Source organism: Hirundo rustica, chromosome 6 (assembly GCF_015227805.2).
Source record: "Hirundo rustica isolate bHirRus1 chromosome 6, bHirRus1.pri.v3, whole genome shotgun sequence".
In the NCBI taxonomy this organism is placed as follows: Eukaryota; Metazoa; Chordata; class Aves; order Passeriformes; family Hirundinidae; genus Hirundo; species Hirundo rustica.
This window is the reverse complement of record NC_053455.1, coordinates 32391027-32412248: the sequence shown is the minus strand read 5'-3', so window position 1 is coordinate 32412248 and position 21222 is coordinate 32391027. Positions and strand designations below refer to the sequence as shown.

The window sequence follows — 21222 nt, the reverse complement described above, 5'->3', positions numbered from 1 at the left end:
ATTGGTTTCCTGGGCTGTGAGTGCACACTGCCAGCTGGAGCATGACATGGACATCACACAATATGTGTCTCAAGAAGTACAAAATATACTACTTCTATTTTTTCCTGCCCTTTTTTACTATTTTACACCTTACTGTTTTTGAGGTGGCTTCTTTTAACAGCATTTGACAGACTATGTTGAACAGTGCAGAAAATACCTCAGTTTCCTTAAGGATGAAATGTTACCTGACTTCTGATGTCTGGGGCTGTATGATACATGAGCAGAAGGAAGACAGTACACTGAGGCCCTGTGGGCTGGTCCTGGAGGATTATCTACCTGTCAGCAGGTCTGTATGCATTTAGTTGTGCAATAATGCAGCAGTGCAAAGAGGGATGTTGTTCCAAGCCACAGTGAAGTTTCTCAAATAATGTCATTATTGAATGATGTAAGCCTGTGGTCACAGGTGCTGGAGTGGTTCACATAAGTGCGGTGTTTATGGACAGAATATATCATTAGGAAAATGGAATATATTTTATCACGAGATTCTTGTGGTTCTTAATCAAGCTGCCAGATAATATGTGAAATGTGTTAGCGTCTTGCATTGGCATGCTTTGTCGTATTTAAAAGTGCACCTAGCTGAGGCTGGTTGTGTACTTGATAAGTATGCTCTGCAACCAAAGATCCATTTAAGATACTAAAATGGGCATATATAAGATGCTGTAAATTGCTTCAAGTGTTGTTAACTAAGAAACTAAACACGTTATTTTCCTGCACTAAATAACATACACGAAAACTAAGTTTAGAGATAAGAATTTTATCTTCTTTGAGGTATTGAAAAAACTCAGACATCCTCTAGAGAAATCAGGAAAGCTAGCAATCAAGACCTGCTTGTAAAGACTGCCCTTTGGAGGAAAGATTCTCAACATCTGCTCTAAGTACAGCTGTTCTAACCTGGATAGAACTAAACATTTCAGAGAAGTCTAAAATGAGATATTACTGTTCAAAGGTACTTAGATTTTAGTTGTTGTTGTTTTAACTCGTCTCTTCCCTCTCTTGTCTTCTATGCCTTTCCTTCCCATCCTGGAATTTTTTACGGTTTTATAGTAAAAGGAGAAACAACACAAATTTCTTACCGGAAATACATCCTGGGAAACAAAAACCCACACAAAACACAAATTCATTTATCTCCAATAACAAAAGCCCAAAATAAAAAAAATCCATCAAGTGCTTAGTATTTGTAGCTGCAGGGACCTTAATTTTTTTAATTGGGTACAAACTATTAGAAGTGTTGCTAATGCTACATCTCCAAAGAGTTGAATATCTTCAATGGTTTGTTTTTCTTCTGAAGTTCACCTGATCACTCCAGTGATCACACTGACAGTGGCTTGCAGTTGAAACTCAAGCTTGTTAAATATTAGATTAAAACCCAGTGCAGAATTTTTAGCCTGAGGGTGCACAAATATTGTGAAATTCAAATGATAAATCATTTGAGAGAGGCATAACCCACTAGACTAATGGATACACACACAAAAAAAAAGCCTCATTTAATTGCTGTTAGAAAATGGGAGAAACCCTGGGGGGGGGTGGTTTAGAAGTTCATAGCCGTCAGAGAAACTCTAACATAGATTTTACAACATTAGCTGCTGTGATGCAGAATGCTTGAGGTCTTCAAGAACAATTTCTGTGTCATTTCATCTGTCCTTAAATTTGTTGAGAACAAGTCTGTGTGCTTTCCTTGCCCTCACTGTTCTTATAGAAGCATTATTTTTGAGGGCTCACCTCTCTAACTCTTTGAAAATTTATGCTCTATTTCTTATGGTTTCCTCACAGTTATATTTCTTCTGCAATAGTGTTTTTTTCTCCCTCTGAAATTTGTTTTGCTGTTGTATTCACATAAATACTCCAGCAGCTACGATCTAATGCTTTTTTTTTTTTTTTTGCTAAGTTAATCAAGAAAGGTCTTTTCACTTCCCCTGTGATCTTACTTTTCTTTATCATTACAGCAGCCCTCCTTTACATCTGGTTTACAAGTGACATTACTGCTTCTCTGTTTTCTAGATAAAGGAAAATCATAGATTCACATGTCTAACTTGGATTTCTGGTTTATGATTGTCCCGTTTTTCAGTAGGTCACCTGAACCTTTCTCTTCTGTCATTCTAATACCTTAGCTCCTCTTTTGTAATAGTGCTTCTTTGTCAATCTGTCAGGATACCGTTCTGGATTTATATGGTGATAGCAAATGGCATTTAGATCACGAGTTGTTAGGAAATCAACCTGCCTTATTTCTGCTACTCACAGAAAACATTTTCTTGGCAATTATAAGCATCTTCAGTTTGCATGGAGACTTTTTGTTCTGCAAATACGTCAGATTTGTGTGCAGATATGTAAACGGTATGAGTGGTGCTCTTAAAATTAATTTGCTGTCTTCTTTGATAGATCTGTAGAAGGTGCTACAAAATTTCTGTTATGTGCCATCTGTTTTATGTATGTTTTCTGGTTGACATGCACTCACTTGAAAAATGTGGCAGTAGCAGAGGAAAAAAGGCAACATTATTTATCTCTGGTGTTACTGTCCATGGAACCCATGCAATACCTTAAAATCATTTTACTATTAAGAGAATCAATCTTCTGGTGCTTTCTCCTCCTGTTGCCTTCCACAGAGTATGCTGTATAGGACAGGAATTCTGTGTTTGCAAGAGAAGAGGCTTTTAAAGAGAGATGTTTTGAAGTCTGAGAAAAAATTCTGTTGCCTTCAAATATCCTAAACCCTTAGACCCTAAGCTTCCCTAGCAGAGTTTATTTCTGGAAGTCAACAATATATATTATAGTCAAAGAAGGTACCTGCTGCCTTGTGTATAAGGTTGGGCCCATAAAAACAAAATACTTGAATCCTGGCATGTTTGCATGCAGTACATGGAACAGAGCCACCTGAATCTGGAATGAGACTTCTGAATAATGTTTCTTGCAAGCAAAACGAGACTGGAATACAACTCTGTGCTAGACCAGTACTTTTCAGAGCATCCCAAGTATACAAAATATTTTTTATATTTATTAACTGCTAAATGAATCTGTTATAAAATCTAAATACATAAATGAGCCTGTAAAAAGAGGTGTAAGGTAAAGTCTTGACAAGAGTACTAGGGTAGATGAACGGGTCCTAAGAAAAAGAGCTGAACTTAGGAGATATTATTGCTAAAAGACAAAAATGTAAGAAACCAGTATTTTATACTTCAGTGCATACTGTTCAAGGTTGTAGTAGTCCATGTATTTTTGAAACTAATAGTGCATCAGTGACTGCCTTCTTGAGTGTAGCATTTCTGTTGTCAAGGTGATATTTATCAACAAGTAGTCCCAACTAATCTAAATGCAGTTCTGAATTCTGGGAACCAAGAGGAAAATCTGGCAGATAATAGTAATTTTCTGGCATTGCGTATTTAGAAATGTGGGAAGTAAACTTAATTGTTAATTTTCTTTACTAAACTATAGATATTTCTTAATTTTTTGAGGGTTATTGCATTTTTTCTAAATCTTATAAATATAAAAATCACTGTTATCAGCTGTAGATTAGGAGGTGATTTAATCTAAAGAGGGCTCTTCTTTACTGGGAGTACTCTCTGTGGGGTAAGAGATAAAGAGACATTTTTAAAGAGCTATATGATTTTCAAATTGTAGGACCTTTTAAAAACAAAATCAAACAAAGATATATTTTGCAATAGATTATGACCTGCCTCTACTTGAAGAAAATATTAGTTTGCCTTCATAGTTGAGAGAACTTCTCATTTTGGAAATCAGCAGGCTAATAGTCTATTTCTCTTCAGTATGGTCTCATTTAAAACCCTGCTAAAGAAAGCAAAGGGAAAAAAATCACATGGACAAATTTAGAAGTTCACAAATGCCAAGTGGGAAGGCTTCACAACTGCTGTAAATTAGATGTTTGCACATTAGAGTGTGAATGCTGATTTTAACCTTTCCAGTGGGAATTTTGTATGCTGTGTGAGAACTGACACAGCATACTTTTGCATGACAGGTGAGAACTCTATTCCCTTATTAGCTTCCCACCTCTGTTACTTCCTAGGTACAAGACTAGACAGGGGTCAGAAACAGAACATCAGTAATAGAAACCAAGAGCTGGAAGTAGGATGATTGTTGGGAAAGTTGGAGCTATTTATAAATCCTGTTTGCTGTGATACATGTAACAGCTCACTTGGAAGTCAAACTGTTCAATGCATGTTTAGGGATTTTGCCTTATTGTGATGTTTTTCAGACTCTTTTGTTCAGTTGATGCCTGTGATGTTTGTGCCAATATTTGGTGGTTTAAGAACATTTCTGGCACCTTGCAGACTGTCACTGTACATGCAATACTCCATGAAGCATATGTACTTTAGGGCACTATTTTTGCTGTCATTTGCTTTGTTTCTGGGGGGTATACTGCACACCAGAGGCTCAGCCACTTGATGTATATGTAGAGAGGGACAGCTAACGGTTCTGTATCTCTCCAGAAACTCTCCACTCAACAATGCTTAAGATACTATATTTTATAAAATTTTGGAGGGTTAGAAAATAAAAATTTAATTTTGAAGCAAGACAATAAAACCCTGTATAGGGACTGGATTTATATAGATGTCCTAGGCAAAAGTTTCCCTTGGATGGGCTTGAAAGAGAAGATACGCGTGGCCTCTGTCTATAGTACAATTTGTGGCTGTGATGCAAAGTTTTCTTCCACATTTTCTTTCCTCAAACCTGAAAGCACCATTGGTCACCCTGATATTTCTGCTATACCATCACCATTTCACTTGCCTGCTTAAAGTAAATAACTTGCATTTCAGTTAGTATATATGTAATTTTTTAAATACGTGCAGTGTTGATTTAAAGTTTTCTAAGCTGTGAGAAATAGAGTGCCTGCTCTGCTTGATTGCTTCCACCTTCCATTTATTGCTGGACATTTGTTCTATTTATTTAGTGAGAGTTTGCAAGGATGTGAAGGGATATGGCTGTGATTGTATGCTGACCAAGTGCTTATTCCAGCCTATTCCAATTAATTATTTCCACTCACTGGAAACTCTCCTGTTGCTGTCCATATGAGTCATTTTGCTAACAGTTATAGTCAAATGTTAGTGTTAACTAAACTATTGGAGTTCTTGATTTTTAAAACCAGGTTTGGAATTTTTTATGTTCATCTGAGGCATCTATTTTTTCTAAATCCAGCTGGAACAGTACCCTAAGAAGAGACTTGCTTACCAGTTCGCAGCTTTACGTTATTCTAACTCTTACAATCAAAGAAAACCAGGGAGACCAGGTTTATTTTTCAAAGTTTGGAGATATTTGATGTTGAGTTAGTCTTTTTAGCAAATGTTTATTGCCAAGGTCTACTAAGTAGAGGGAAGGTTTGCAATTTTAAAATTCATTCAAGAAAAGGGTGTTATAATATTGGATTTATGTTGAGACAAGTAAAACAAAGGCTGTCTGGCAAATCTAAGTATTAATTTTAAACATTTATTTGAAACACATTTTGTGTTTTAAACATCATGAGTTACAGATAAATAATGGCCAATGTTATTGATAAGATAACTTAATGCTGTCATTTTTCATTTCCCCTTTAAAAAACTTTTGAGATGACGACACTAGTTTCCTCAATTATCACTGTGATTGCTTTCCACGAGGAGATTGGAGGAGACACTAGAGAAATGCAGCGTGTTTAGATTGAATATTTAATGCTTAAAAAATGTTTGGTTTGTCAGTAGTGAAAAAACAGTGTAGAGCATAATTTTTATTCATGATGTGTTGTGTTAGCATAGGAGATATATTGATACATTGGTAGCGTAGTATTTATGACAAGACTGTAGGTAAAATAGTCTGTTGGCTGTTTTGTTGCCAACCTTGACAAAAAGCATATAAACTATCAAATATCAATGTAGGTGGGGATTTTTTCTCCCATAAACTCTAGCACGTAGTTGTTTGTGAGTGTGCTGATCTTGGAATTACTCCTTTAACCGAAGGGTCAGGAGATCCACCCAAGGGTCTTGGGTTCAGTGTAATGGGTGGGGATGGAAATGAAAAGTTCCGAAGGCTCAAGCTGCTCAGTCAGAGCGTCCCTGGCAATGGGAGAAGTGCTTGGGAACTCAGTACAGGTAACTTTCAGTTTGTTATAGAGGCAATGATTAAGTTGTCACAGGAGGAGCAAGCTGGGAGTCTGGGCTTTGTTAGCACGGGTAGTTGTTGTTTAAAATGAAGCTCTGAGACAAGTACCTCAAAGACAAGAGACCCCTGGTGAAAGACTGATGGCTTTCAGGGATTGTGTGCAGCGAGCAATTGTTGGGTACTGTTTTCAGAGACACTGGGTAAGAGAAGCTTAGGCTATCAATTGGTTATTACAGTGTTGAGGTGAATGTTTCAACACTTGACAAATACCTCTCTTACAGTCATAAGCTGTCAGGCTTTGTCTGAGGGCTATACCTGTTCCATCAGCTACGCCAGCCTCCTCTTCTGGGATGCTTTCTTCCAATACTTGTCCTTCCCAGCAGACTTAACAGGTTTCACGATTGTGAGATGCACTGCTGATGAGAGGTACTAGTAGAAACATTTTGCAGTTTTGTAGTATGTTAGGTAGGTCTGTCACTGTATGTGTTGTAATCTGTGAAAACAATATATTTTGGGAACGATTTGCATTTTCTTCATGCTAGTGATGCACATGAATACTTAGAGATGTAAATTAAGAGAGTATTTTGCATTTAGAGAGAAAGAAGTAGGAACACATGCTTTTGCAGCTGATTTTAAGCACATCCCTGCTCACCAAATGTGAGACTGTATTCTGTGTTGAAAGATGAGCAATAATGCATTTCTTCATAAACTTTCTGTCGCACAGATTACCTTGCCCATTAAGGGAAATTGATCCTTACACTGATTTTTTTTCCATATCACAACCTTTGTGTCCTTCAGAAAGTTTGCTGCAGTCGAAAATAACTAATTCTTTTAAACTGATACTGTGTTGCTTTAAAAGTATTTGTACCACTACTATTTTCCCACCTCTGAAATTGACTGTGGTGTTATTTAAGAGAAATGAGATGGTTTTTAGGATTGAGGTACATGTGCTGAGAGACTTAGCCAAGAGAACAAATTTGGAGTTTGAAGTTTAGGTCTCTTCTGGTTGGCTTTTTTTATTTTTTTCCTTTTAATTAGTGCAGAAAATGAAAACATACTAATACTCTTTTAAACTTCCATGACATTTACTGTAGTTTCAGTTATTACAGTAACTAGCTGCTTTACATGCACTTTATAAGTTATGATAAGTTGCTTGAATAAATTTTTGCCGTTAATTACTTATTTTGGTTATTGCTCATATTAAACATTTTTGCTAACCCATGAATAACTATGAACTTAAATACATAGCAGATTTCATTGTTTCTGATTAAGTAAAGTATATTGATCAGTGCATGATTAAAGACTCCCCTGTTAAATGTATGGGTAAGTGTATACCTGAGATCCACTGTTTGTGTTCGAGACTTCCTGTGCCTCCAGGTGGACAAGTAGTGAGGACACCACCTGAAATCAGTGCAGTTTATTTCTGCTTGTGATAGTGTTTTTCACTTTCCATTGAGTTGACTCATCTTTGAATTAGGTGGAACCTCAGTGAAAATCAGACTTTATGTATGAATGTTCAAATTCCACCCAACACCAAAAAGCATTTTTAGTTAATCAGAAGAACTGTGTTCTGTTCTTAAATTTCCACCTATTTTTTTCCTATTTTATTTTGTTTGTTTTAATTTTATTTCTGTTTTTTTTAGTGAGTGACAGTTGCTTCAGGAACCTTGCCGAGGATCGTAGTGGGATAAACCTTAAAGATCTGGTCCAAGACCCTTCTTTGTGAGTATCTGGCTCTTATTGCTAAGCAAAGAAAAGCTTCTTCCTGATATCCTTGTGAGTAGTTTTGTAATTATATAAAGAAGTAGTATGATGAAGTACATGTAATGCTTTAGTGGTTTATGCTTGCCAAATTGTTAGTCTTTAATACAAGCAAGTATTGTTCAAGCCACCTTGTTTTTAATGTAATTCTGTTCATGAAGTAGCATCCAGAGAGCACATACAGTAAAGGGTGCAAGAGACATCAGAGGTAACAGATGGTGCTTGCTGGTATTTCTATAGAGGACTTGGATGTGCATTATTGCCCCTCTTTTTTTAAGGAGGAATCGCATAGTGTATTACTGGGTAATTGTTATTGTCAGTTACCTTAACATCTAGAATCTATTTTCCTTCTATCTGATTTGAACAGCTGGTATTGGTTTCTTTCTCTGCTACCCATTTCAATTTAAGTATATGTGCACATGGTCTAAATTTTGCATCATCGCGAGACTACTGGTCTTTATCTCAGTATTGTATCTTTCTCTAAAATAAAATTTGATCTCATGAGTTCTGAGCTAGACTTGGAATTGTATCAGACCTTCTTTGTGTTCAAGTTTCTTGTTTGTGGTTTTTTGGTTTGTTTTTTTTTGTTCATGGGGTTTTTTTTCTCATCTGTTAACTTTAGGACTAGCTGAAAATGTTGTTGCTAGTGTGTGAGTGTACTACTTGTTATCAGGGAAGGGAAAAACAGGAAAAAAATCACATCTTTTTAAGATGAATGACAGTACATTTCACAGTGAGCTCTAACATGATGGTCCGTGATTCTGAAAGAGCAGATTTATCAGTATTGATTGAGAAGTAGTGAAAAATAAGGTGTATCTGGCATCTTATTTCAGTTACAGCTGTTTATAGTAATTAAGTAGATGCAGAATTTGTCATGTTGCTACAGGTAAATGACATATATATGCATTCTTGGGCAATTTTGACATAGTTATGTAATTGATTTATACATCTGAAATGATAGAGGTACAAGGGGCAAATATAATTGTTGCCTGATATGTACAGAGTGAATGCAATAGATAATTTTTTAATAACTTCTGTTTTAAGTGTTGAAGTTAAGGCTGCTTTAAAAGTATTTTCAAAATTTTTCTGTTGAGTGGGGGGGGGGTTGTTTGTTTGTTTTTTGAGTATTTTTGATTGGTTGGTTGGCTTTGTTGATTTTTGTTTGTTTGCTTTAGAATTGTATGTGGGTTTTGGAGCTGCAGGTAGGCTTACATGCTACACCTAGTTTTGGGCTTGCACCTCTAGAGTTTACTTTCAGAAGGCTGAATTGCCTTTGCTGTAGAATGATTGTTTTCTGTATTTTTTTACCAGAAGTGATGGAATCTCTTAATTCTCTTCCTTCACTGTAACTCATGTGAAGAATATTGTAATAAATTATTTTCATGCTATAAAGAAATTAAATGGATTGCTGTTTCTTATAAGAAGCACAAGTGATGCAATGTAGCCATTTTTGTCACTCTGAAAGACAGAATGAAGTCTCAATACGTGTTAGGTTTCAAAGGCTCCTTATGATACTTTGCTGCATGACAGATTATAGTGCAAGAAAAGTGTCTTTCCTGCCAAGTAATAGGAGTGTATAGACTTGAGTTTCTTTCCAATCGATAGTCTTGCTGTTTTATGACAGAGCACCTATTAAGAGTTCTTGCAAAATGTGTGATAGTGTGAGTGAATCTCCAAAATTAAGAAGCCAATTACTGTTCAACCCAGCCTTTTGTAGGTGGCTCTTAAGGTCCTATGGGATCTGAATTCTTTGTTATGCGAAGGGCACCATTGGGATGAAGCACAAGAGTGACAGACAAAGAGATGTTTTAATCTTTTTTTGAAATAAAGTTTAATTAAAATCTTACGCTTATTTGGCTATGATTGATGCCTGTAATAGTACCTAGAATTGTAAAATAGTATTCGATTAATCCTCTTACCAGTTTAATATTTACACTTTAGGATTTCTTTAGTGCTCATTTGTGCTTACTGTAGATGCACTGCCTCTTTTTCTTTGTAATCTCAGATGCAAACATTAGATTTACATAAAAAATTCTCATGCTTTATCTGCAAATAGCTCTGTCTCTTTGTTTGCCACGCTAGGCTCTACAACAGATAACTTCTCTTTTGTTATTGCAGGCCTTTTTTTTTTTTTTTTTTTTTTTTTTTTTTTTTTTTTTTGGACAGCTGATAGTGTGTCTTTATACTGAAATGAAACTCTATAAAATAGCATTGTTTTGGGTTTTTTTCCATTAATATTTGATTTATATCAAGTATGCCTAATTGTCAGAGTAGTCTTTTTTCCCCAAGTGATTTCCCTGCTGGGAGCAGGACTGTAGACTTAATCTGCTTTCAGTTCTCTCAGCAATGCTAATAAAAGCTCTGCTGCTCAAATCAGTAGTTTGATCACCTATACTTGCATGTGATTAACTCACAATTTACTGTGTGTCAATAAAAATTAAGATTTTGCTAAAGGAAAAAAACCTAAACCAGCAATCTCATCAAATAAACTTGAAGTGAGGAGTTACAGATTGTGGGAGGAGGAAGCATGCAACAACTTCAAAATTACATTTCATTAAGTGGTTAATTAGAGAAAAAAATTATTTCTGGAAAAAGTTGATCATAATTCAGCTGTAAAGGTGATTTGAGAGTTAAGTGCTGTTTTTTATTCATTGCAGATAATCATAGAATAGTTTGGGTTGGAAAGGTCCTTTAAAGGTCACCTCCTGCAGTGTGCAGGGATGTCTTCAACTAGATTGGGTTCCCTGGAGCTCAAGGATATGTCTGCTATATACAGTGTCCTGTTTTGGATACAAGACTTAGAGATACGGAAGTGTGTAGAAGTAAAGAAAGAGAAGACAGAAAATACAATACATGGCAGGTTAATTAATTGAGGAAACAGTCAAGACAGGAAGTATGAGTGTTCTACAGTATATAAAAGATTATTAAAGGGTTTGTTCTGTTTGCCTGGTGAGAAAGAATTAGTTCAATTTATAGCAGACAACATTGATTGGATAGTTTCAAAAAATTCTAAATGTCATTTGGTGAAGAAACTGGAATCTATATCTGAGAATGTCAGGGAGAGTTCTGCAGATTATAGTCTTCATATTTGATCCTAAATGTAGAAAGCTGGAAGGGCAAACTTTTTTTTTATTTTTTTAATTTCCTTCCTTTTTTATTTTTCCTTTTCTTCTATGAAAATGTATGCATTCTGGTTTGTCTTCTGTGTAATTAATATGACCAAAAAACTTATTTTGATTCCTATACAGGTAACTTAATGTGACTATGAATATGCAAATCCCATCATTTGGTTTCAGTGAGGCCCTGCCTACTATTCCAGTAACTCATAAAAGATATTTAAAATGTTTCATTCTACAGAGGAGATTATTCTCCATGAGAAGACTATAGGCATTTTTCCATTCATTGTCCTAGACAGCAGAGCTGCAGAGAGCAGGTGTAATTGGAGGAACTAGGCTGTGATGGTTCTTAGATGATTGTTCAGACTTTATTCAGCTGAAGTAAAATGCAGTGAAACAGCTTAAGATGCTAGCAAAGCCCTGCTTTTGTGGGGACTTCTTTGAGGCTCTCTAGCGAGGCAAAAGGCTGGTGCTCAAGGACAGTAAAACATATTGATCAGTTCATCTGACCCCTGGCTCATGAGCAGACTGAGGTCTGCACTCCTATGTCTTCCTGTCTTTCTCCACCCTCAACAGCCAATCTGTGCTCAAGAGAAAAATGGGTTAGACACAAATCAATATGTCTATCACCTGAAACTTCTGGGATTTTTACTGCTGCTTTTCTTTTCTCGCTAGAAGTTACTTAAATACACCTGAAGAGTGAACCATCAGATCATTGAAATATGAGGTATATGTCCACCTACTTCGAGCAGAAGTTCTGTGTATAGACATTCCCAAGTTTTAGTTCTTAGCATCACTTTATAAATGTTCCTTTCAGCTCTAGCCTGTAAATAGACATAAAGTTCATACAATACTTGTCTAAACAGAAAAGAGGTAATGCCTTTTAATTTTTTTTCAGTAGCTGCAGATAATCACTGATGCATTTGTTTTAGAAGCATCTTCAGAGCTTCTTTGAGATGAGCAATATCCAAGAGATTCTGAATAACTTCTTTCTAGGCAAAATAGGTTCGCATCTAAATTGTGTTTCATGTCTCCTTCAGACTGATTATGAGGGTAGATAAATCTAAAATGTAAGAACAGGTAACTTTGACAGGAAATTAGAACTTGTTTTAATAAGTATGTACTACAGAGAAGAAAACATTGTAAGAAGAAAATGTTGTTTACCCTCCACATAATCGCATTAGACAACCAAAATCATAATAGGCTCATGTTCAAAACTTGTGAATTAAGTCTGAGTTCCATTTGTCCGTGATAGGAGATAGAAATCTCACGGGAGTCACCTTTATTCCTCATTGTATTTTACGTTCTTAGGAGGAGGGGCTAGGTAATTCTTCTGGGAAGCAGTTGTAAGATCCTTAGAATTTGTCCTTTAAGGACTGAAGATGATAAAGGAATTCTTGAGGAGCTCTATTTGTTTTTTAAATTTTACTGAGTACACAAAATATACTGCAGGATGAAATTAATACCTGGATGGATGAGGGAGCAGCAGTGGATATTGTCTGCTTACGGAGTTCAGCAAGGTTTTTGGCACTGTCTCTCACAGCATCCTCATAAGGAAAGTCAGGAAATGTGAGTTGGATGAGTGGACATTGAGGTGAATTGAGAACTAGCTGGACGTGAACAGCTGATTCCAAAGGGTTATAATTCGTGGCACAGGGTCTAGGTGAAGGCCATCACTGGTGTTGTCTTCCGAGGTGCAGTGCTGGGCCCAGAATTCTTTACCATAAATCGTTGAATTCTTGGACAAACGAGGAGATGCCTCCTCAGCAAGTTCCCTGATGGCACAAAGCTGGGAGGAGTGGCTGATACCCCAGAGGGCTGTGCAGCCCTGCAGAAGGACCTCAGCAGGCTGGAGAGATGGGCAGAGAAGAACTGTGTGAAACCAACAACAGCAAGGGCAGGCTCCTGCACCTGGGCAGGAATCACCCCATGGAGCAGCACAGACTGAGGGCTGAGCTGCTGGGAAGCAGCTCTGTGGAGAGGGACCTGGGGGTGCTGGTGGACAGCAAACTGTCCTGAGCCAGCAGTGTGTGCTTGTGGCCAAGAAGGCCAGGGGGATCCTGAGCTGCACTAGGAGGAGCATTGGCAGCAGGTGGAGGGAGGGGATCCTGCCCCTCTCCTCACCCTGGTGAGACCTGACTTGGAGTGCTGAGTGCAGATCTGGATGCAATCCCGTGCACACGCTCTTCAGATAACCGCTGTTGTCTGTTCCAGCCTCACCCATTCTGTGATTCTGTGACTGAAGACTTGGTAAATGCACTGTTAAGTCTGAGGATGTAAAACTTGTTTCCATCTTCACATGGAGGAACCATGAGAAAAACTGGAAGTTATGCTCATGATTTGAAGACCAGTGGCATATTCTGTCTTGCCGAAGGTTATAACTTCAGTGTTGTGAGGATATCAGTTCATACCCGCTTCTCTTTGTGCAGCCTTTCTAGTTTTTCAAGGCTTGTTACAATATATGAATGTCATGCCTGTTTCTTTTATTTAACTGCTGGTCTCGGTAATGCTGTATAGAGAGGAAACATTTATTTGGTAATTCTATCCAGTTATCTTGTTGTGTGGCAACCTTCTAGTGGGAGTCCATGCTTGTTTGTCCATTATTTGACTGTATTAGCACGTTTCCCCTAATAGACTTACAAAAATACTTCTCTGCTTCTCTTGTCTCCTGAGCTCGTCAATAAGCATCGAGTGATTTTTATCAGATTATCTTTACTAGGATGACTGGAGAGCTGTCTGTGGTAGCCTGGACTACTGTATTATGCAGAGGAGCAATGCTGAGCATTATAGAAGTCCTGCCTGTTTTAAGCATTGAATCCGGTGAAAAAGTTGTACTTGACAAACTTACAAAGATCTAAGTCTTACCTAAAAGAATTCATGAGGATGAGTCTAATCTAATACGTACTTCTTAAAGCTGATGTACGTAAAATTGGCTTCATGCTATCTTTATGGTTTCTCTTTGATCTGGGAGATTGAGACAAACTTTTATCTGCTTCAACTGCAAGCAGAGTTTTCATGTGCCTTAAAAAATGGTATTTGCCCTTCCTTCAAGATAATTAAAACATGCTGAAGACCTTAAGTGGCCAGGGTTTCTTCTCCAGCCAGTTTCCCCACTTGGCTTCTCTGTAGTCCAGCCAGTTTCCATCAAATTTCTCACACAGGATGTTCTGCTGCTCATTTGCCAAATCTTTTTTACCTCCAGTCACAAGAACAAGTCCCTAAATGTTTTCTCAGTTACTTGAACTTCAAGAAAAAAACCTCTCAACCTACAAGATTCCTTGGCAGTTTCTAGCAAAAATGGCTAATATTGTGTGTGTCCTTTGATTTGTTAAGCTTAATGACTCATAAACCTATAGGAACAGCTTCATCTGTCTGAAGCAAACCCATAGCAGCAGACTGTGCAAGCAGAACATAAGAAAATGTCTTTTTTAAGCACTTAGTAACTTTCAACTCTAATAATTTTTACATCTTGGCCCAAAGCTATCTCCTGTAACCTCTTTAAAGCTCTGTCTCAGCTTTATCTACCAATAGTAGTTGCATTCAGAGCAAACATGTCTTCTCTTATCACACAGTTACCAAATTCTTAGAAGGAAATTTTCTTTTTGCTCTTGCAATGCCCTGGTAGCCTGCAATTAAGAAGTTTATGAGCTAATCAAGTAACTGCATAAGCTGTTCTAGAACAAGAGGCTGTGCAGCCCCGGTGCTGTGTCTGGGCTGATAAGTATTGTCGAGGCGAGAGGGTTCGTTGTTTGTGTGGCAGCTGCGTCTTGGGTGTTCCATCTCTCTTTTCAGTTCTAGTACTAGTTTCAGAATTAAGTCTTATACTTTGTGGTGCAGGGATGCCCAGCTTCAAGCTTGTTAGCCAGGAATCTCTATCTAAGTAAGTTTAGGGATTTTCTCCACATATGGGATCTGTAAGGATATATCATGTTTGTTGAAATAAGAAACTTCATCATTGGTTGTGAAGATTTGCTAGATCCTTCATTTTCAGATTTAAAGTTTGTTGTTATTATTAAATGTACTTAAACTTTCATTTAGGAAAATAAAGTATTAGAAAAAAATTTAAAGATTCAAAAGAAAAGCTGTGCTCTTCACGCTCTGTTTCATTATGTTTGCTCTCTGATGTCTGAAAAGAAGTACTTAGGACTCAAGTTCAGAAATCTTGATCGAGTTTGTCTAACCAGTATCACAGCTGATTAAACGTTATTTGTTTGTTTTAAACCTTCATTTTAAAATGGCCCACTCTGCTTCTAAATTCAGATTCATGCCAATTTTTTTTTCAAATGCAATTTGAAAAAAATTTTTAAATTGTCTTAATAACTTCTATTTTCCAATTGTACAAGAAAGAGCCTTAATACTTCCCATCAGCAGTCCAATGTTTTGCCAGTTTCTGGGAAGCCAGGCTCAGCATGCACAAGAATTGCCTGGGAGGGCAAATACTGCAATGTCTAATGTTACCCCTCTTCTTCCTCCTTTCCTTGAGCATTTATTGCTGAGCACAATGTTATGGAATGGAGTATCCCTTTGGTGGCAGTGCTAGTTGTGCTCCCTCCCAGCTCCTTCCTGTCCCCAGCCTTAGTTGCTGGGGTGGCAGAGCAGGGAAAGAAAAGGTCTTGGTGTTTTACAAGCACTGTTCAACCGTAGTGAAAACATTAGTGTGTTATCAGCACTGTTCAGTCACAAATCCAAAACACAGCTACTCTAGTGCAGCCACCTGCTGTGAGGAAAGTTAAGTCCATCCCAGTCAGACATAGTTCACATATGAGTAATACTATAATTGTAATAGCTTTTGTAATTTAAAAAAAAAAAAAAAAATTGTAATTACTTTGCGTTTGGAAGGAATTTGGAAGGAATATAGACAAGCTTCCTGTGTGTCAGGGTATATTCAGGATCAGACCAGAATGACTTGTATAGAAGAAGTAGGAAAATTGAGTATGTACCAAGTACTGTCGCAGTCTCAGAATTAAGTACCCAGAAGACTTCTTTCTGTAAGTATTTGCACTAATACTTAATGACTAGTTTGGAGTAGAATGTTCATTTGATTGAATATAGTTTTACAGCCAGTCATTTGCTTTGGAATTTAACAGCACAGCAGCCCAGCTTCCTGCTCAATATTCTGTGGGTTTTTGTGTTTTTTTTTTTTTTAAGCAGTCCAAATTGTTTTTAAAAGCTTAATGTATCATAGGCATTTCCTTGAGAGATTATGCTGTATACCTCTCTGGCTTTGCATTTGATCTTCCCATCCAACCCAAATCTACCACAGCTTCTAGTTGCCTTCTCTAGTCATCTCTTGGTGGCCTAATCTTGCTTTACTTGATCTTTCAGCTTGAGGCTTTTTTTGGAGGGGTCTTTTCATGGCATTTGGTATTTTTGTCAGCTTTCCACTCTCTGAGGATCTATGACTCTCAAAACTCAAACAGCTGCTTCTAGCCTACTTTGCCACCTCCAGGCTTCATCCAAATCTCAGCTAACCTGACACTTTACCGGACTTCATTCTTTCAAAATTCAGTCTTTGTTTCTGTATATATTATTTTCTGGGTATTTAAAGAGGATTGTCTTCTGATAGTGTCTACACTATGAAAAATATATAATTTTTTTGTCCATCTACAGGTAAGAAATGGTCAAGTGCTGATCTGAGCTTAGACTGTATTTGTTAAGATAATGCTCTGAAAAAGATTCTCTTAATATTCTGTAGTGCATTAAGTGTGCTTCTGTACACTCAGAAAGGAAATTTTTTTGAAAAGTACTTACTTAAAAAATGAAGAAGCAAACAGAAGACCTATTTATATGACTATCAACCTTGGATGTGCTTAAACCTTGGCTACTTTATTAGCTTCTAGTAGGGGTATGGTATGGAAGATAAGATTAAGAGAACTGGAACAGCTTCCACACAAAGAAATTACATAGACTAGGATTTTTCACTTTAACAAAGAAACAGCATATGGTGGAGGTATACAGAATGAAAAGCTTTAAAAAGAAAGAGGTAATTATTCACTGTTTTTCACAGATCAGAAATTGTGACAGGAAAAAAATCGAGCAGCAGGCTTAAATTTAATGAAAGTACATACTTGTTCAAGTGTAGCAGAACTGGATGTTTCATAATTGATGTAACATCATATGGAAGCCTGGAGTATAAATGATAGATACAAGTAAAGGTGTTAGGCTGATAGACCTACTGTGGCTATTAACAGTGATGAATTGCATGCAGCATCTAGGTCAGGAAAGCTCCTGAATTGAAGGCAGCAAGAGGTAGTAAGTGTGTACCAAGAAACAAATCATATTTTGTGTCATGTGTTTATTCCCTGAGCATTTGTTTCTTAGCACCAGAAACATCATACTGAGTTGTGTGCACATTTAGACTGAGCAGTTATGGCAATTTTTATATACTTCTTTCTGGAATAGTACTTTCATAAGGAGTGGAGCAACCACAAACTTGAAAATTTTTCCATTGCATGAGCAAACACTTTTCTTTCAAAGTAGGGTGGGCTTCCCTGACATGGCTAAACTTAAATTTGGAACTCTCAGTAATGGAAGAACAAAACCGTATCAACAAATGGCTTTTGGTAATTTACTATATGATAGAAAATCTCTCTCCTCTAACCTCACTATTAAAAATTACTAAATGATCTTCTGAACTGCTCTGAAAAAAGATTGTGAGCTGACCCCTAGACAAGGATTATCTTTGTGGAGGAGGCTACATTTTGTCTATAACTACTTGAAGGAATGCCTTATTTACAGAAGGCCTCTCTGAAATTTGTGTGCCTATTTGCAGTATAGATTAGATTAGCAGGGGGATTGCATAATCTGCTACTAAGATATTATAATAGAGATGTAAAGGAAGCCATTGTTGCACATCTTAGGAATGATTCTGATACTGGTATACGGAAAATTGCTATGCACAGATCTGTTCATGCTTTTATGCAATGTTATTCACTGCATTTCAATTCTGGATTGCTTTCTTAATTAGAATTATTCTGCCATAACTTTTCTGGGGGATTTCTATAAAATCACTTTTTAGCAGTGTACAGGAGAAATCTATACAGGTGGTGGTGTAGGAAAGAAAGTGCAGCTATCCTACAGTAAATCTTGTGGGTTTTTAATGTACACTTTTCTCACTTTCTTTCACTACAGCTTGAATTTTACCATGGATACTTCACTTACACTTTTTCCCTTTATCCATGCTACCATATAAATATCACAAGAGTATAACCAGGACTTAAGTATTTTTTTTCTGGATGAAGACAGCATTGAGCTCAAAACTGACGTATTAAGGGTTGAAAAATTACCTCAAGTGATTTTCCACAGACAGTTATGTCAAAGAAACACAGTTATACTACAGCAGTAAATGTTTCCCTTTATACCCCTGCAAATTCTGTTTTAAGCTTTTTGGTCCTTTAACTACAACGTTTCTCTTCTTACTGCCATATTCATCCTCTTCCTTATATTCTAATAAGGAGAAAGTCTTGCTCTATTAAAATTCTATTTTTTATTGGTTATTTGGCTTCAGATACAAGAATGTATCTTGTCTATATTTGTGGTTGGAAATGCAGTGGATCCTTTTGAAAATTTTTATTGGTGTCATTTTCAGATAGGTGATTGATTTAGAAAATAGAGGTTGCTCTGGGAGTGAGTGTCATTTGACTGACATGATTGTAATACCTATTTAAAAAATGCACATTCAGAGTCTTTCTTTTTTTTCCTCAACCCTCTTCATTCAGTATTTTTCTCATTGTCACAAGCATTCTACACCATTCATGCCCTCTGTAGCTTAGTATAGTATGTGGAAATACTCAGTGGCAAGTGTTCAAAAACAGAATAGGTCGTAGAGGGACTAATAAATGTGGGAATGCATGATTAGAATCTCTTCTCCATTTTAACAAAGGATGTAATTATTACTTAGGAGGTGGTGACTTTTAGTGTACTGTATTCCATTTTTCCAAAAGGTGCACCTTTCATGTATTCTTTTCTTTTTTTCCTAGCATAAAAAACACTGTTCTAACAGAGCCAGGAAAGCCATTCACTATATAGATTTCAGATAATCCAGGAAATACCCTAATAGGTAATTTTGGTTTTTACATCCAGAAAAAGAGAAGAGAGGGTGATGTGGCTGAGAGATTTTTACCACTGTAGTTCTGGGATGGTTGCAGGATTCAGGACTGAGAAGCGGTGTGTAGTACCATGAGCAGCTGTTGTGTCCATTTTGTGCCTGGAGCTCTACTTGTACCCACATTGTTGGCCTTTTTTTCAGGAAACTCTGTATTGTGCCTACTCTACTGCATTTGCAGTGCTGTGAAAATTAGGGAACAAGATTTGAAAAAGTTTTAATTCTACCTACCATGACAGTTTCATACAGCTTAGAACCTCCTCTTCATCTAAACATGCACGGATTTCAGGGGAAGATCAGAGGCTTCTGGAGTTATCATCCTATTGTATTTCAGGTTTCTTTTGATGAGTCCAAACCATAAAGAAAAATTCAAGAAAGTATTTGAGTTTTGAATAATCTTGAAACATTAAAAATCCTAATAGAATAAGCAACAACTCCCAGAAAATGCTCATCCCAAATGGGATGATGCTTATGCAGTCTTTCCCAGCCATAGGTGAATCATCTTGATTTTGTGTGTATAGGGAAGTTCAAAATTTGCTTTCTACTAAGCTACAATAAATACCCCCCCACAAAATGCATCAAAAATGGCTCTCAGAATCTTTGCTTTCAAAACTGACATAAGTTAAGTTACAATAAAGTATTTTAAGTTTATAAGAATAGTATAAGGTAGTATTCTTTTAGTACAGTTTGTTTTTTTCAGAATCTTTCACCACTGAATCCCTTTAAAAACAGGAATTTGCAGAAATATGCAAAGAAATAGTTATTTTAGTTTTTAACTACTTCTCCCTGGCATAAGAAGGAATGCTGCCTTCTATGAGCCTTAGGCAAATAGCTTTTCAAGGGCAATTCTGCATACAAGGGAATGAAGTAACACACTTCAGACTGATTCATATTTATAACAGTATGGTCTGTATTGTTTTTTGAAAGCTAGCAACTTTAAAAATACATCCTCAAGGAAAGGATTTGTCACCAAAAGCTGAGTAAGATTTAAAGATAATGTTTGTGTTCAAATAGGTGGAGTATCTCTGTGTACTTCATTATTTACTAATGCTTATACAGGCATTAGTAATAGATGAGCTAGTAAAGATTTGGAGATTTCAGAACAATATTTTGTTTTATATTTTTAATTCTAATATTTTGCATTTATGCAAAAAATTCAGTTTTATATTGTGAAAGTATTTTGGGAAGCGTGTTTTAAAGAACACAAAACTGAGAAAACATCTTCCCTTTTTGCCAGTGACTCAAAACCTTTGAGAAGTGCCTGCTTCAGCCTGCGTGTTGGAGCAGAGCATCTTGAAGATATTTATGCGAAACAAAAATGCCCTCAAATTTTTCTAGATCTAGTAGAAAAAGATTTTCATCTCAAGGTTTTATTCAGAAATCTGTGATAGCAGTGTGTTCTGCTTTTAGGAAGGTGTTTTTTCTTTTGTCTTCCTTCAGGAGTTTCTCTTGTCCTGCCATCTGCGCTCTTAAGCCTTTTAATCTCTTTAGCTAATTTATTGTATATGCTATACAAAAGGGTTTACATTTTTTTTTTTTTACAGTTTATGATGCTTAAGAACTTTAATATAAAATTTTAATTGGATTGAAACTTTTTTTTCAGTCACATGTTTTATCACCTTTAATTTTCTACTATTATTTTCCTTGTGTACTTGAGGAAATAAACATTATGAGCAGTGCAATGAATCCAGCATGTATATACACAAGATGTTCTTAATAGTCAGAGAGTATTCTTATATTACTAACAATTACCTTTCCAGGAAGGTTTTGTCATAACTTTTGATTTCGGTCTCATCACTGTTAGCAGTATCCAAGCTTTTCATTAGCTTGCTTGCTTGGATATTTCTGCATAGCTTAATACACTGATTTACTGTGAAGGGATAGCAGTAATCTGTGCAATTATTTCTTTAATGCAGCAATTAACTTCTCTTAATATTTGTTTCACTGTCATCTTAGCAATCACTTTCATTCCCCAACAAAGAACTGATTTAAGCCTCCATTTTTAACAAGGTCTTAATACCCTTTAACTTCAGATTAATTGGAACTGTTTCTGTCCAAAACCTTATGTGGAAAAACAGCTCTCAAATGAGAGCTTATTAATAGGGAGCTCCTTTATTTATCAGA

General features: G+C 36.6%; 1 protein-coding gene across 18 annotated transcripts in view; it reads left to right on the top strand.

Moving 5' to 3' along the window:
- Positions 1-21222, top strand: part of GPHN (gephyrin) — a 275747-nt gene that overhangs the window by 79249 nt on the left and 175276 nt on the right. For all 18 annotated transcript variants that reach the window (XM_040066711.1, XM_040066708.1, XM_040066703.1 and 15 more), the window contains exon 2: positions 7761-7839. In XM_040066711.1, coding sequence (XP_039922645.1) covers positions 7761-7839 — 79 coding nt within the window. The remainder of the gene's footprint in view (positions 1-7760; positions 7840-21222) is intronic.